Below are 14,858 nucleotides of genomic sequence, written 5' to 3'. Positions count from 1 at the left end.
GTTAGTCTCTAAGGTGCCACAAGTACTCCTTTTCTTTTTGCGAATACAGACTAACACGACTGCTACTCTGAAACCTGATCAGGTAAGGTGAGCTATTACCAGCAGGAGAGCGGTGGGACGGGGACGGACATGGACTTTTTGTAGTGATAATCAAGGTGGGCCATTTCCAGCAGTTGACAAGAATGTCTGAGGAACAGCGGCCGGGGGGAGGGGGGGAATAAACATGGGGAAATAGTTTTACTTTGTGTAATGACCCATCCACTCCAAGTCTTTATTCATGGTTTATACAATTACCTTAGGCTTGAATAAAGACTGGGAATGGATGGGTCATTACACAAAGTAAAACTATTTCCCCATGTTTATTCCCCCCTTCCCCCCAGCCGCTGTTCCTCAGACATTCTTGACAACTGCTGGAAATGGCCCACCTTGATTATCACTACAAAAAGCCACCCCCACCACACTCTCCTGCTGGTAATAGCTCACCTTACCTGATCACTATCCTTATAGTATGTATGGTAACACCCACTGTTTCATGTTCTCTGTGTATATAAATCTCCCCACTGTATTTTCCATAACATGCATTCGATGAAGTGAGCTGTAGCTCACGAAAGCTTATGCTCAAATAAATTTCTTAGTCTCTAAGGTGCCACAAGTCCTTTTTTTTTTTTAAACAGTTAAACAGTTTTTCCTAATATTTAATCTAAATCTTCTATGCTGTAGTCTGAAACCATTGCCTCTTGTCCTTCCCTCTGTGCCAAGAAAGAACAACTTTTCTCCATCTTTTTTATGGCAGTCTTTCAGGTACTTGAAGACTGTTGTGGTCAGTTGTTCACTGTGTGTGTGTTCTCTCTGTGAGCTGCACTGGCTCTGGCCAGCTGGCTTCTAAAGTAGGCTCCAACCCAACTGCCCAATAAGACCACAGACTCAGTCACTCAGCCAGGCTTATTGCCAATGAAGCACAGTCCTAATGTTCTGGCTCAATGGTTACAGGTACACTAATACACGTATGCTTGTTGCAATGGACTCAGATCAGCGAAGGAACTTTCCATTCATCCCTCAGCCGGACAAAGACACACTCTCTGTGACCCCTCTTTTATACACTGATAGGGATCAGTGTATCATTCCACCTAACGAAGAGAGGGAAAAGCATCTTCACAAGCCGGCTGGCTAACCTAGCGAGGAGGGCTTTAAACTCGGTTCACCGGGGGAAGGAGAACAAAGCCCTGAGGTAAGTGGGGAAGTGGGATACCGGGAGGAAGAACGAGCAGGACGACACGAGAGGGAAGGGATCCTGCCTCATACTGAGAAAGAGGGACGATCAGCGAGTTATCTCAAGTGCCTATACACAAATGCAAGAAGCCTGGGAAACAAGCAGGGAGAACTAGAAGTTCTGGCACAGTCAAGGAATTATGATGTGATTGGAATAACTCCTGGGACTGATAACTGGTGGGATAACTCACATGACTGGAGTACTGTCATGGATGGATATAAACTGTTCAGGAAGGACTGGCAGGGCAGAAAAAGTGGGGGAGTTGTACTGTGTCAGAGAGCAGTATGACTGCTCAGACATCCAGTATGAAACTGCAGAAAAACCTGAGACTCTCTGGGTTAAGTTTAGAAGTGTGAGCAACAAGGGTGATGTCGTGGTGGGAGTCTGCTATAGATCACTGGACCAGGGGGATGAGGTGGACAAGGCTTTCTTCCGGCAACTAATGGAAGTTACTAGATCGCAGGCCCTGGTTCTCATGGGAGACTTCAATAACCCTGATATCTGCTGGGAGAGCAACACAGCAGTGCACAGACAATCCAGGAAGTTTTTGGAAAGTATAGGGGACAATTTCCTGGTGCAAGTCCTGGAGGAACCAACTAGGGGCAAAGCTCTTCTTGACCTGCTGCTTACAAACCGGGAAGAATTAGTAGAGGAAGCAAAAGTGGATGGGAACCTGGGAGGCAGTGACCATGAGACAGTCGAGTTCAGGATCCTGACACAAGAAAGAAAAGAGAGCAGCAGAATATGGACCCTGGACTTCAGAAAAGCAGAGACTTTGACACCCTCAGGGAACTGATGGGCAGGATCCACTGGGAGAATGAAGTGAGCTGTAGCTCACGAAAGCTTATACTCAAATAAATTTGTTAGTCTCTAAGGTGCCAGAAGTTCTCCTTTTCTTTATGAAGCGGAAAGGAGTCCAGAAGAGCCGGCTGCATTTTAAAGAAGCCTTATGGAGGTTACAGGGACTAATGTGTAGAAAGAATAGTAAATATGGTAGGCGACCAGCTTGGCTTAACAGTGAAATCCAGTGAAACACAAAAAAGAAGCTTACAGGAAACAGAAGATTGGACAAATGACCAGGGAAGAGTATAAAAATATTGCTCGGGCATACAGGGTTGAAATCAGGAAGGCCAAATCACACTTGGAATTGCAACTGGCAAGAGATGTTAAGAGTAACAAGACGGGTTTCTTCACGTATATTAGCAACAAGAAGAAAGTCAAGGAAAGTGTGGGCCCCTTACTGATCGAGGGAGGCAACCTAGTGACAGAAGATGTGGAAAAAGCTAATGTACTCAATGCTTTTTTTGCCCCTGTCTTCACAAACAAGGTCAGCTTCCAGACTACTGCACTGGGCAGCACAGCATGGGGAGGAGGTGACCAGCCCTCTGTGGAGAAAGAAGTGGTTCGGGACTACTTAGAAAAGCTGGACGAGCACAAATCCATGGGGCCGGATGCGCTGCATCCGAGAGTGCTAAAGGTGTTGGTGAATGTGATTGCAGAGCCACTGGCCATTATCTTTGAAAACTCATGGCGATCGGGGGAGGTCCCGGACGACTGGAAAAAGGCTAATGTAGTGCCCATCTTTAAAAAAGGGAAGAAGAAGGATCCTGGGAACTACAGGCCAGTCAGCCTCACCTCAGTCCCTGGAAAAATCATGGAGCAGGTCCTCAAAGAATCAATTCTGAAGCACTTAGAGGAGAGGAAAAAGTGATCAGGAACCATCAGCATGGATTCACCAAGGGCAAGTCATGCCTGACTAATCTAATTGCCTTCTATGACGAGATAACTAGCTCTGTGATTGACGGGAAAGCAGTGGACGTGTTATTCCTTGACTTTAGCAAAGTTTTTGATACCATCTCCTACAGTATTCTTGCCAGCAAGTTAAAGTAGTATGGGCTGGATAAATGGTGGCTAGAAAGCTGGCTAGATCGTTGGGCTCAACAGGTAGTGATCAATGGCTCCATGTCTAGTTGGCAGCTGGTATCTAGCGGCGTGTCCCAACCATCGGTCCTGGGGCCGGTTTTGTTCAATATCTTCATTAATGATCTGGAGGATGGCATGGATTGCACCCTCAGCAAGTTTGCAGAGGACACTACATTGGGAGGAGAGGTAGATATGCTGAAGGGAAGGGATAGGATACAGAGGGACCTAGACAAATGAGAGGATTGGGCCAAAAGAAATCTGATGAGGTTCAACAAAGACAAGTGCAGAGTCTTCAACTTAGGACAGAAGAATCCCATGCACTGCTACAGACTAGGGATCGAATGGCTAGGCAGCAGTTCTGCAGAAAAGGATGAAGGGGTTACAATGGATGAGAAGCTAGATATGAGTCAACAGTGTGCCTTTGTTGCCAAGAAGGCCAATGGCATTTTGGGATGTTTAAGTAGGGGCATTGCTAGCAGATCGAGGGACATGACCGTTCCCCTCTATTTGACATTGGTTAGGCCTCATCTGGAGTACTGGGTCTACTTTTGGGCCCCACACAACAAGAAGGATGTGGAAAAATTAGAAAGTGTCCAGCGGAGGGCAACAAAAATGATTAGGGGACTGGAACACATGACTTATGAGGAGAGGCTGAGGGAACTGGGATTATTTAGTCTGCAGAAGAGAAGAATGAGGGGGGATTTGATAGCTGCTTTCAACTACCTGAAAGGGGGTTCCAAAGAGGATGGATCTAGACTGTTCTCAGTAGTAGCAGATGACAGAATGAGGAGTAACGGTCTCAAGTTGCAGTGGGGGAGGTTTAGGTTGGATATTAGGAAAAACATTTTTACTAGGAGGGTGGTGAAGCACTGGAATGCGTTATCTAGGGAGGTGATGGAATCTCTTTCCTTTGAGGTTTTTAAGATTAGGCTTGACAAAGCCCTGGTTGGGATGATTTGGTTGGGGATTCATCCTGCTTTGAGCAGGGGGTTGGACTGGATGACCTCCTGAGGTCCCTTCCAACCCTGATATTCTATCATTCTATGATATACAAGTTATGTATTGCCCCTCTGAAGTGGTGAGTTACCACCCTTTATCTTGTACATGTTGGTTCAATCAAAACATCTCTATCCATCATGCTGTCATTCTGATCTTAACTTTAGGAGGGGTCAGTATGTCCCTGTTATCTTTGGGGAGTGTGTTTATACCATACTTAGTATGGGGGTGTTCTGGTCTAATCTCTGGAATGTGTTTACATGTGCCTAGCACTTCTCAGGAGGTTTCGTGTTTTTGCAATACCAGGCCTGTTCTTACCAGGTTCTGTGAACCTGCAAGGAGGCATGTTTTGTAACAGGGCCTGACTTCTGCTCACAGCCTGACTATTGCTAACTTTGCTTTATATCAGCTGGGTCTGATTAATTTAGTTCAGGCCTCCATGTCTCAGGCTTTCACTTTCTGCTACAACTACTATCATATCCACTCTTAAACTTCTCTTTTCCAAACTAAACATAACCAGTTCCTTCAGCCTTTGCTATTATGGCTTGTATTCCATCCTTCTGATCATCTTTGTCGCTCATGTTTGGATCCTCTCCAGTTTATCTACATCCTTTCTATATGTCGGTGACCAAAATTGGACACAGTACTCCACCTGAGGCCTAACCAGCACCAAGTAGAGCGGTACAATCACCTCCCATGGCTTGCATGCTATCCCTCTGTTAATGCAACCTAAAATTGCATTTGCCTTTTTTTTTTTTTTTTTTTGGCAACAGCATCATATTGTTGACTCATGTCATGGTTGTGATCCACAACTCCCAGATCCTTCTCAAGAGTACTGCTGCCAAGCCAGTTATCCCCCGTTTTGTATGTGTATTTGTTTTTTCTTCCCTAAGTGTAGCAGCTTACATTTTGTCTTTGCTGAATTTCATTGTGTTGTCTATAGTCCAGTTCTCCAATCTATCAAGATGCCTCTGAATTTAGGGCTATCCTCCAAAGTATTGGCAACTGCCCCCTAGCTTTGTCTCATCTGCAAATTTCATCAGTATGCTCTCTATTCCTACATCAGGTAATTACCACCACCAGACCCAGGACAGATCCTGTGGAACCCCACTTGAGACCTCCCTCCCAACATCACTCCATTAATAGTTACTCGTTGTTTGCGGTTATTTAACCAATTATATATCCGCTTAAGAGTAATTTTGTCGAGCCTGCATTTCTGCAGCTTACTTATCAGAATGTCATGTGGGACTGTGTCAAAAACCTTGCTAAACTCCAGGTATAATATGTCAACTGCACTGCCCCATCCACCAAACCAGATACCTTGTCAAAAAAGGAAATCATGCTGGTTTCACAGGATTTGTTCTTGGTAAATCCATGCTGGCTGCTCATGATTACCCCTTTGTCTTCCAGGTGTTCGCAAATTGGATGTTTTATACATAGCTCTAGTACAAGGGTGGGCAAACTACAGCCCCCGGGCCACATCTGGCCCGCCAGCCGTTTTAATCTGGCCCTCGAGCTCCCGCTGGGGAGCAGGTCTGGAGCTTGCCCCGGTCCGGCGCTCCACCGGAGAGCAGGGTTGGGGGCCACTCCACGCAGCTCCCAGAAGCAGCGGCATGTCTTCCCTCTGGCTCCTATGTGTAGGGGAAGCCAGGGGGCTCTGCTCCGCACACTGCCCCCACAGCTCCCATTGTCTGGGAACCATGACCAATGGGAGCTGCAGGGGCAGTACCTGCGGATGGGGCAGCGTGCAGCAAAGCTGCCTGGCCACGCCTCCGAATAGGAGCTGGAGGGGGGACATGCCGCTGCTTCCAGGAGCCGCTTGAAGTAACTGCCGCCCGGAGCCTACACCCCAGAGCCACCCCCACTACATCCCAACCCTATGCCACAGCCCTGATCCCCCTCCCGCCCTCAGAACTCCTCGGTCCCAGCCTGGAGCACCCTCCTACACCCGAAACCCCTCATCCTCAGCGCCACCCCAAAGCCTCATCCAACCTCCCCGCAACTCCCCAGCCCAAGCCCGGAGTGCCCTCCCATACCCTGAACTCATTTCTGGCCCCACTCCAGAGCCTGCGGCCCCAGCCAGAGCCCTCACCCCGTTCCACACACTAACCCCAATTTTGTGAGCATTCATGGCACGCCATACAATTTCCATACCCACATGTGGCCCTCGGGCCAAAAAGTTTGCCTGCCCCTGCTCTAGTAGCTTCCCAGGTATCAAATTCAGGCTGACTGGCCTATAGTTCCCTGGTTCCTCCCTTTCCCCCTTTTAAAAGTAAATGCGTAATGACAAAAAGGGGAAGGGAGCTAATTTCTGGAGCATTTCCTAATTGGCTCTCTATAAATATATCAGAGGGCTAAATACTAGGGAGGGAGAGGAATTATTTAAGCTCAGTACCAATGTGGACACAAGAACAAATGGATATAAACTGGCCATCAGGAAGTTTAGACTTGAAATTAGACGAAGGTTTCTAACCATCAGAGGAGTGAAGTTCTGGAACAGCATTCCAAGGAAAGCAGTGGGGGCAAAAGACCTATCTGGCTTCAAAATTAAGCTCGATGTCTAGGTGACAGCCGTATCAAGTGGAACGCTCCAAGGGTCGGTATTGGGGCCGGTTTTATTCAACATCTTTATTAATGATCTGGATGATGGGATGAATTGCACCCTCAGCAAGTTCACAGATGATACTAAACTGGGGGCAGTGGTAGATACGCTGGAGGGTAGGGACGGGGTCCAGAATGACCTAGACAAATTGGAGGATTGGGCCAAAAAAGTCTGATGAGGTTCAACAAGGACAAGTGCAGAGTCCTGCACTTAGGACGGAAGAATCCCATGCACCGCTACAGGCTGGGGACCGACTGGCTAAGCAGTTCTGCAGAAAAGGACCTGGGGATTACAGTGGATGAGAAGCTGGATATGAGTCAACAGTTTGCCCTTGTTGCCAAGAAGGCCAATGGCATATTGGGCTGTATTAGTAGGAGTATTGCCAGCAGATCGAAGGAAGTGACTATTCCCCTTTATTCAGCACTGGAGAGTCCACACCTGGAGTAGTGTGTCCAATTTTGGTCCCCCCACTACAGAAGGGAAGTGGACAAATTGGAGAGAATCCAGCGGAGGGCAACAAAAATGATTAGATGGCTGGGGCACATGTCTTACGAGGAGAGGCTGAGGGAACTGGGGTTATTTAGTCTGCAGAAGAGAAGAGTGAGGGGGGATCTGATAGCAGCCTTCAACTACCTGAAGTGGGGTTCCAAAGAGGACGGAGCTAGGCTGTTCTCAGTGGTGGCAGATGACAGAACAAGCAGCAATGGTCTCAAGTTGCAGTGGGTGAGGTCTAGGTTGGATATTAGGAAACACTATTTCACTAGGAGGGTGGTGAAACACTAGAATGGGTTACCTAGGGAGGTGGTGGAATTTCCATTTTTAAAGGTTTTTAAGGTGAAGCTTGACAAAGCCCTGGTTGGGATGATTTAGTTGGTGTTGGTCCTGCTTTGAGCAGGGGTTTGGACTAGATGACCTCCTGAAGTCTCTTCCAACCCTAATCTTCTATGATTCTCAGCAACGTTCTATATTCAAAGGTTTAATAAATGAGTTTAAGCATTTAAAATATAAGCATTTATAAAAACACTTTAAATGTGTATGGTACAGGAAATTGGGGTGGAGGGAAAAGCTGGGGCATTGGTTTAGTTAGCAGGGCTGATGAAGGAAACTGGGCAGTAAAGAATCTTGTTTCTCAGGCTCTCTATCTCTGCCCCTAACAAATCCATAGCCAGGCTTTCTTTCAAGCTCTCTCTGTGCCCTTTTCCCTCTTCCTGAGCTTCCCACTAACCTAATAAATTTGGCCAGCAGAAGATGCAGTCAGACTGACCTTGTAAGGCCCACTGGACTCAGGATCCTCTGGTGAGCTGCACAACAGTTGCCACAGGCATAAGGTGCCTCTTTCATAGAGAAGCTTCACTTCTCATGAAACATTTATATTAAAGCTTCCTACCCCTCTTGCCCCGTGACTTGCACACAGGGCAAAGAAAGGGAGACATCTGCAGGCAAAGCAGCACGAGGAGCATATCTTCAAGCTCCGAGAAGGTGGCCCCCTCCCTATCAGACTGGCAAACCTATAGTTCATACAGGAGACCCAGCCCAGTAACCCTCACTAAATCAAGTCACACTTAGGCTTCTGTCAGCAATCTTTAGCAGATCACTGGGGTGCAGCTGGTGGTGTGCTGGGGTTGCAGCAGACACCAATGGGGAGGAGCATCACTTAGGAGATTGTAACATAGACCCTAACCATTCTAACAGAGACACCTGGGCAGTGGATGCAACCGGGCAGCCATTGAGGACAGAAGTCATCTGTAAGAAATGCACTGTTCTACTAGCATCTTTGAGGGGAAAAAAATCCATTCATTATGCCAAAGGGTACCTTCTTAATTAAAAATGTTTGGATTCAGTAAGCCTCATGTACAATTCTTGATCGCTGTATGAGGAGATATTTAAAATAAATGATGGGCTATTATCACTGACACAATCATATTTCTAATGAGTGCAATACAAATTGGTGCTTTTTAGAGAATACTTGTTTAAATAACATTCAAATGAGAACTTACAGAACTGTGACTGATCATTTAAATCACTGTCAGACTCACCTGGTCTTCATCATCAGAAGCTTTCTGTGTTGTGTTACTTAATGATTCTGATGTGGCTGCCACTGCAGAGTCTGGTAGGATATTTACACCATTGGTCCCACTGCTGGGAACTGTAATGAGAAATGTTATATGCTGAAGATTTAGAGAGCCATCCAAAAGGATATTCAGCTTTCCAAAATAATGGAAAATTGCAGTTGGAAAATTTCCAACCCACTAGAGCCCTTAAGAAGCTTTAGAAGTCAGTAGCATTAAGAGTCCAACATCATTTATCTCCTACATTCCTAGAAGGCTAAAAAAAATCAATTTGGAACTATTATAAAATGTGTTTATAAAGTGTTTAGTGTGAAAATTCTACATATTTAAATTCAACCTATGCTCTTCCTGAGCATTTTATAAGATCAGTTTCATAATGTATGTGCACTTAAAGTCTTATAAAATGAGGAAACTGTTTTACTAAGGCCCCAAATCATGCAACTATGAAGCAAGTGCATGACTCAATTATTTAATGTGTTTTACTCAAAGTTAATTATATTTTACAACACCAGACTTCAGGGTCTGTGGCTATGAGGCAAACATACTACTCAGATGCTGGAGACAGATAATGCCTCACAGTTTACCCAGGACGCATTTACTATACAAACAGTGCATATCTCATTGTGTGTTGTTTCTTACGTGACAGTTGCATTTCACCCTAATGACTTCCAGGTTCCTTTGAAACAGGGAAATTTGGACGACATTAAACAAAGAAAAAGGTCACTCTGAGGAGAAACACAACTAACCTCAGAGTTACAGGTCCGTTGCCATTTTGATTCTCTTTCCCAACATCACTATACACACATGATCAAAGTGCAGGGAATATTATAAAGCAATAGAGGAATGTGATTTACCCATTTGTGAAAAAACCTTAGGCTGTGGTGCTTGTAAAACTGCAGGGCGTAGTACACTTCGTTGCTGTTCCTTAGGTTTCTGGCTTGGGAGACCTAAAAATGAAAGCGAACTTTTCCAGGACCCTCAAGTACATTAGCTGCAAAAATCAACATCTGCTCAATCTTCTCCTTAATTGTTTCTGAGACAACGCAAGAGTGAAGTGGCACAAAGTTCAAATTATATCGTACTTGTTCCCTGGAAAAGACATTTTCCTGTCCCGTCCTCTCCCCTCCCCCCCAAAAAAATTTATTCAGAAAGGGTAAGATTACTGTTTTGTTCCTAGTCTTTAAACAGTTCCTTACTGCGTTCTGCATTTGCCCACCAAAGCTACATTAAAAGAATATTAAGACAGAATAAAAGCCAGAAAATTCAATTAAAAGTGAAGTGCAGAGAACATGCAGTCCCAGCTGTATTTATGAAAGTCATACCCAGCTCCACACACTAGGTCTTATCCTTCCCTTTGAATTCTCTTACAGGTTGTGGAGGGTGAAACACTTTTCACGGCCTGTAAACTGAAATTTACTGAAAACACTACTCTAGCATGTTGTTCCATTTAATCCTGACTGGCTCTGGGGGTCAAACTGATCTTTTTAGAATTCTATAAAACAACACAATATGCTACAGTTCTTCCATTCACATTTGGACCTTAAAAAGTCTATTAGGATCCCCAACCCACCCCTCCCAACTGGATCAACTCCAGAAGTCTATGGAAATCCCTGATCATTTAGGGTTTCTCCTAGGAAGTTAAAAAAAAAAAAACAAAAAAAAAAACACTTGGTCCATTAAAATGTTATGAAAAAATTGTCACCTTTAACATTAATATTTCACTTGTACTGAAAGTGAGTCATTTTCCAAAGTATCCAAAAAGATGTCCTGAATTTGGATAGAGGCTAAGGAGACTGCTAGATATACTGATTGCCTCCATCCTTGTACACATGCCCTAATTTTGATTTGTATAAATTGGCTTTTGGGCACTAGAAGAGAGCAAAACAAAACATGAAAATGCAATAAGGTTTGCTAATATTTTACAAATTCCCATCTGTACTGAGAAACAAAACAGTTTAAGTTACAAATCATGGCTTCCACTAACACAGAGAAACAGGGTTTTTTTAAAATTCCTATGGTAATTGTAACAGCACTGCTCCCTCTATCACATACTTATATATACAAAACACATGTTTCAGTGTTCATGCAATAGAAGAAGATTTTTTAAACAGGAACTAGAATCCTTCCAATTTGGAAGATTAGTTTGAGGAAATTCCTGAATAAAACAAGGTCCTCATTTAATGTGCTTTTCCTCTGCCTCAGAAAATATTAAACTTACCTGCGCTGGGTGCCTGGCCATGGATAAGTGTTGGTGGTTTCAGCCGGAATCCACTGCTCTTTTCCTCTAGAAGTACAACACAAAATATAAGAATGTAGGTTCTCAGACGCATGTAGACAAAACAGGGGACCAAGCAGAATGCAAAGAATTAAGCACTCTGACAGCAGACAATGGAGATGGTACTTTCAGACACAAGCCACAGAGAGCTCACACTTTTCCCAATGTAATGCCCACCAGCAGCAGAAATGCCTAATATAAAAAGAATGTTGCAAAATGTTTTTTCCCCAAATTACAGAAGGATATCTTGTTTTTCTCCACACCACATACAGTCTTAGCTTCCACTGAACAAGACATCAAAATTAAATCAAGAGGGCCAAATTATGAGTTGTCGCCAGATATACAATTTTAAATTTTATTGTTTTCAGGAAGATATAATCAGATTTTTCGTTGGGTTGTAAATCATGAGTTCCCGGGCACAAAAAAAAATATAAATACTTATTAAGAAACAAACAGATGCTTTAACCAAGTGGACCGATCAGACTAAAGAGTAAAACTAAAAGCATAGCAAAATCCAACAGCGGCTCCCATTAAAAAACGTAAGAGATTATACTGTTGACGGGATATGCTTGGAAGAGATGCAAGCAAGCAGCATACATCTACTTCGTCTCCCTGAGTGGGGAAAAAAGGAAGGGATATCTGAGGTCCTTTATTATATTTGGTTTAGATGCCTTTACTGAACCAGTCTTAACTGAGGATTACAGAAATAGTTTAAGGGGACAGACCTGTAATGAGGAACTGAAAAAACAAACAAACAAAAAAAAAAACCCTAGAATTCTGGGAGATGAGATTTAGGACTTGCCTGCACATAAAACGCTACAGCAGCATAGCTGCGCTGCTGCAGCTCCTCCACTGTAGCATTTCAGTGTAGACACCAACTATGCCAACGGGAGGGATTCGGCTGTCGGCAGAGGTAATCCAATTCCCCGACAGGTGGTAGCTAGGCCAGCAGAAGAATTCTTCCATTGACCTAATGCAGTATACACGGGGACTTAGGTTGTCTTAATTACGCTGCTCAGTGGTGTGGATTTTTCACACCCCTGACTAACATAGTTAAACAATCTAGTTTTCTGGTATAGACCAGGCCTTACTTGTTGTATGGTCAAAGAGAGAGCCCACTACCCCATCCACTTCCCCCCCGGTATGGGACAATGTTTGCTCACTATTACAGTGAACAGAACACACCCCCATCACCACCACCACTTATAATCTATTCAGATGTGTCAAACTTTCCTGTTACAGAAAGCCTATCCTCAGCCATGCCGCCAACAAGGAAGCAACTATACTTCTTCAAGTAGCCTGTACAGGACATTTTGCTGTGAAGTCTTTGGTTTCTGCAGCCCCACTTTGCTGAGATACAGTTTGCTAAAACACTACTACATGAGGAGGAAATGATACTTTTTGAGGGCTCAGAAATGGAACTAGAAAATGAAGAACACCAAAGTAATCTAAAGAGCATTAAAAGCACAAAAGACTAACAAATTTCCAACACTATGAAGGCAATTACCCCTTTGGTGATGGAAGGCAATGTTTATGCTGAACCAGAATTCTACAGAACACATGGTTTTCTATTTGTCTATGGCATCAAGCAGTATCTACATTAAAATAAAGGTAATCAAGTTTGATATTTCAGGGCATAAATTAATTGCTTGTGGGGTGTCACGAAAATCTCTCACCTTAACTAACCTGGAACACTGCACAATGGGTTCAGAGATATACCAGGGAGTGAGAGGGTTACTTAACTTTGAAGCAACAGATACTGGAGGCTAGACAGTAGACTTAGCAGACCTCATGTTTAATCTTAACATGGAAAATTCTATGTCCCCAAGAACTTCCATTTACTTATTACATTAACCTCCTTACCTTACTCAACACAAGCCAACTTAAGACTTTCAGACCAGAGAGCTAAGGAACACCAGGATTTGTATTAATTCATTACATACAAAATAGTTACAAGGGGGTGGAAAGGGGGGAAGAAAAGGTAAAAACCCAAAATACGACATTCATTTTCCTTCACCACTTCTAGGGTAAGTGACTGAAGTAATAATGCATCAAAGAAGAGGAATGAGAGAAGAAACGTTACTTATTACTTATATAGATGTATAGATACCTGCTTCTATCAAAATGTTTTATCCATCACAAGCTCAGCAAAATACTCCCATCTCTGAGATTCTGAACATAAGGGTATTTATCTATTAACTTAATAAAGATCACTCTGGGACACATCAATGGTCCAAGTAGCCTCTGGCGGTATTTATAGTCACTACCATAGGAGGAGGAAAAAACCCACACCTAATAGCCAGCAGGTTAACTGCACCTTCTTAGAATATTACACACTTTTTAGAAGAATAAGTTTTACTCATTTAAAGAGATTTCACTCAACAAATTTTTTTTCTAAACAAAAAAAGTTGCTGGTAATAGCTCACCTTAAGCGATCACTCTGGTTACAGTGTGATTGGTAACACCCATTGTTTCATGTTCTCTATGTATATAAATCTCCCCACTGTATTTTCCATGCATCCGCTGAAGTGAGCTGTAGCTCATGAAAGCTTATGCTCAAATAAATGTGTTAGTTTCTAAGGTGCCACAAGTACTCCTTTTCTTTTTGGTTCATACTGTTAGTTATGCCTAGGGCTCCAGCAAAGCCTAGAGCAGGCATTGGCTGTATTTCATAGAATATCAGGGTTGGAAGGGACCTCAGGAGGTCATTTAGTCCAACCCCTTCCTCAAAGCAGGACCAATCCCCAATTTTATTTAATTTATTTATTTAGCCCCAGATCCCTAAATGGCCCCCTCAAAGTTTGAACTCACAACCCTGGGTTTAGCATGGACAATGCTCAAACCACTGAGCTATCCCCCCAGAATTTCCCTCATCTGACCCTGCAGTGCAGTGGCGCAGCGGCTAAGTAAAAGCTTTACCAACCCTGCAGGCCTGGGTTGAAGACCTGTGGAATTTAATACCACTGTCCTTTCTCAGGATGGTCCTTGTGAAGGCCTGTACTTCTGCAGAGGCATGCTTGTGATGAGTTGGCTCCCAAGATCATTCTTCTGGCCCATAGCCAGATCAGAAAGTACAGGCATTTGTGAATCCATGGTGTTGCAAACTATGTATTTTTCATGGTCTCAAACTTTAATCTGGAGTGGAGGTTTGCACACCATTAGGGGAAAGGATGGTCAAGGAAACCTGATCTCCTTTTTTGAGAAAGTAACAGATTTTTTAGACAAAGGAAACACAGTGGATCTAATTTACCTAGATTTCAGTGAGGCGTTTGATACCGTGCCACATGGGGAATTATTAGTTAAATTGGAAAAGATGGGGATCAATATGAACATCGAAAGGTGGATAAGGAATTGGTTAAAGAGGAGATTACAACGGGTCCTACTGAAAGGTGAACTGTCAGGCTGGAGGGAGGTTACTAATGAAGTTCCTGAGGGATCAGTTTTGGGACCAATTTTATTTAATCTTTTTATTACTGACCTTGGCACAAAAAGTGGGAGTGTGCTAATAAAGTTTGTGGATGACACAAAGTTGGGAGGCATTTCCAATTCAGAGAAGGATCGGGATATCATACAGGAGGATCTGGATGACCTTGTATACTGGAGTAATAGTAATAGGATGAAATTTAATAGTGAGAAGTGTAAGGTTATACATTTAGGGATTAATAACAAGAATTTTAGTTATAAGCTGGGGACGCATCAATTAGAAGTAACGGAGGAGGAGAA

The 14,858-nt window shown here is 43.7% G+C and overlaps 1 protein-coding gene across 11 annotated transcripts in view; it reads right to left on the bottom strand.

Annotated features, from left to right (window-relative positions):
• The window catches only part of RANBP3 (RAN binding protein 3), a 174,536-nt gene that overhangs the window by 76,806 nt on the left and 82,872 nt on the right, over positions 1 to 14,858 (bottom strand). For all 11 annotated transcript variants that reach the window (XM_038383710.2, XM_038383717.2, XM_043502860.1 and 8 more), the window contains 3 exons: positions 11,079 to 11,144; positions 9,715 to 9,807; positions 8,828 to 8,937 (listed from right to left, as the gene is read on the bottom strand). In XM_038383710.2, coding sequence (XP_038239638.1) covers positions 8,828 to 8,937; positions 9,715 to 9,807; positions 11,079 to 11,144 — 269 coding nt within the window. The remainder of the gene's footprint in view (positions 1 to 8,827; positions 8,938 to 9,714; positions 9,808 to 11,078; positions 11,145 to 14,858) is intronic.

Source organism: Dermochelys coriacea, chromosome 25, assembly GCF_009764565.3.
Source record: "Dermochelys coriacea isolate rDerCor1 chromosome 25, rDerCor1.pri.v4, whole genome shotgun sequence".
In the NCBI taxonomy this organism is placed as follows: domain Eukaryota; kingdom Metazoa; phylum Chordata; order Testudines; family Dermochelyidae; genus Dermochelys; species Dermochelys coriacea.
The sequence above is the reverse complement of the archived record's forward strand: the minus strand, read 5'-3'. Positions and strand labels throughout refer to the sequence as shown.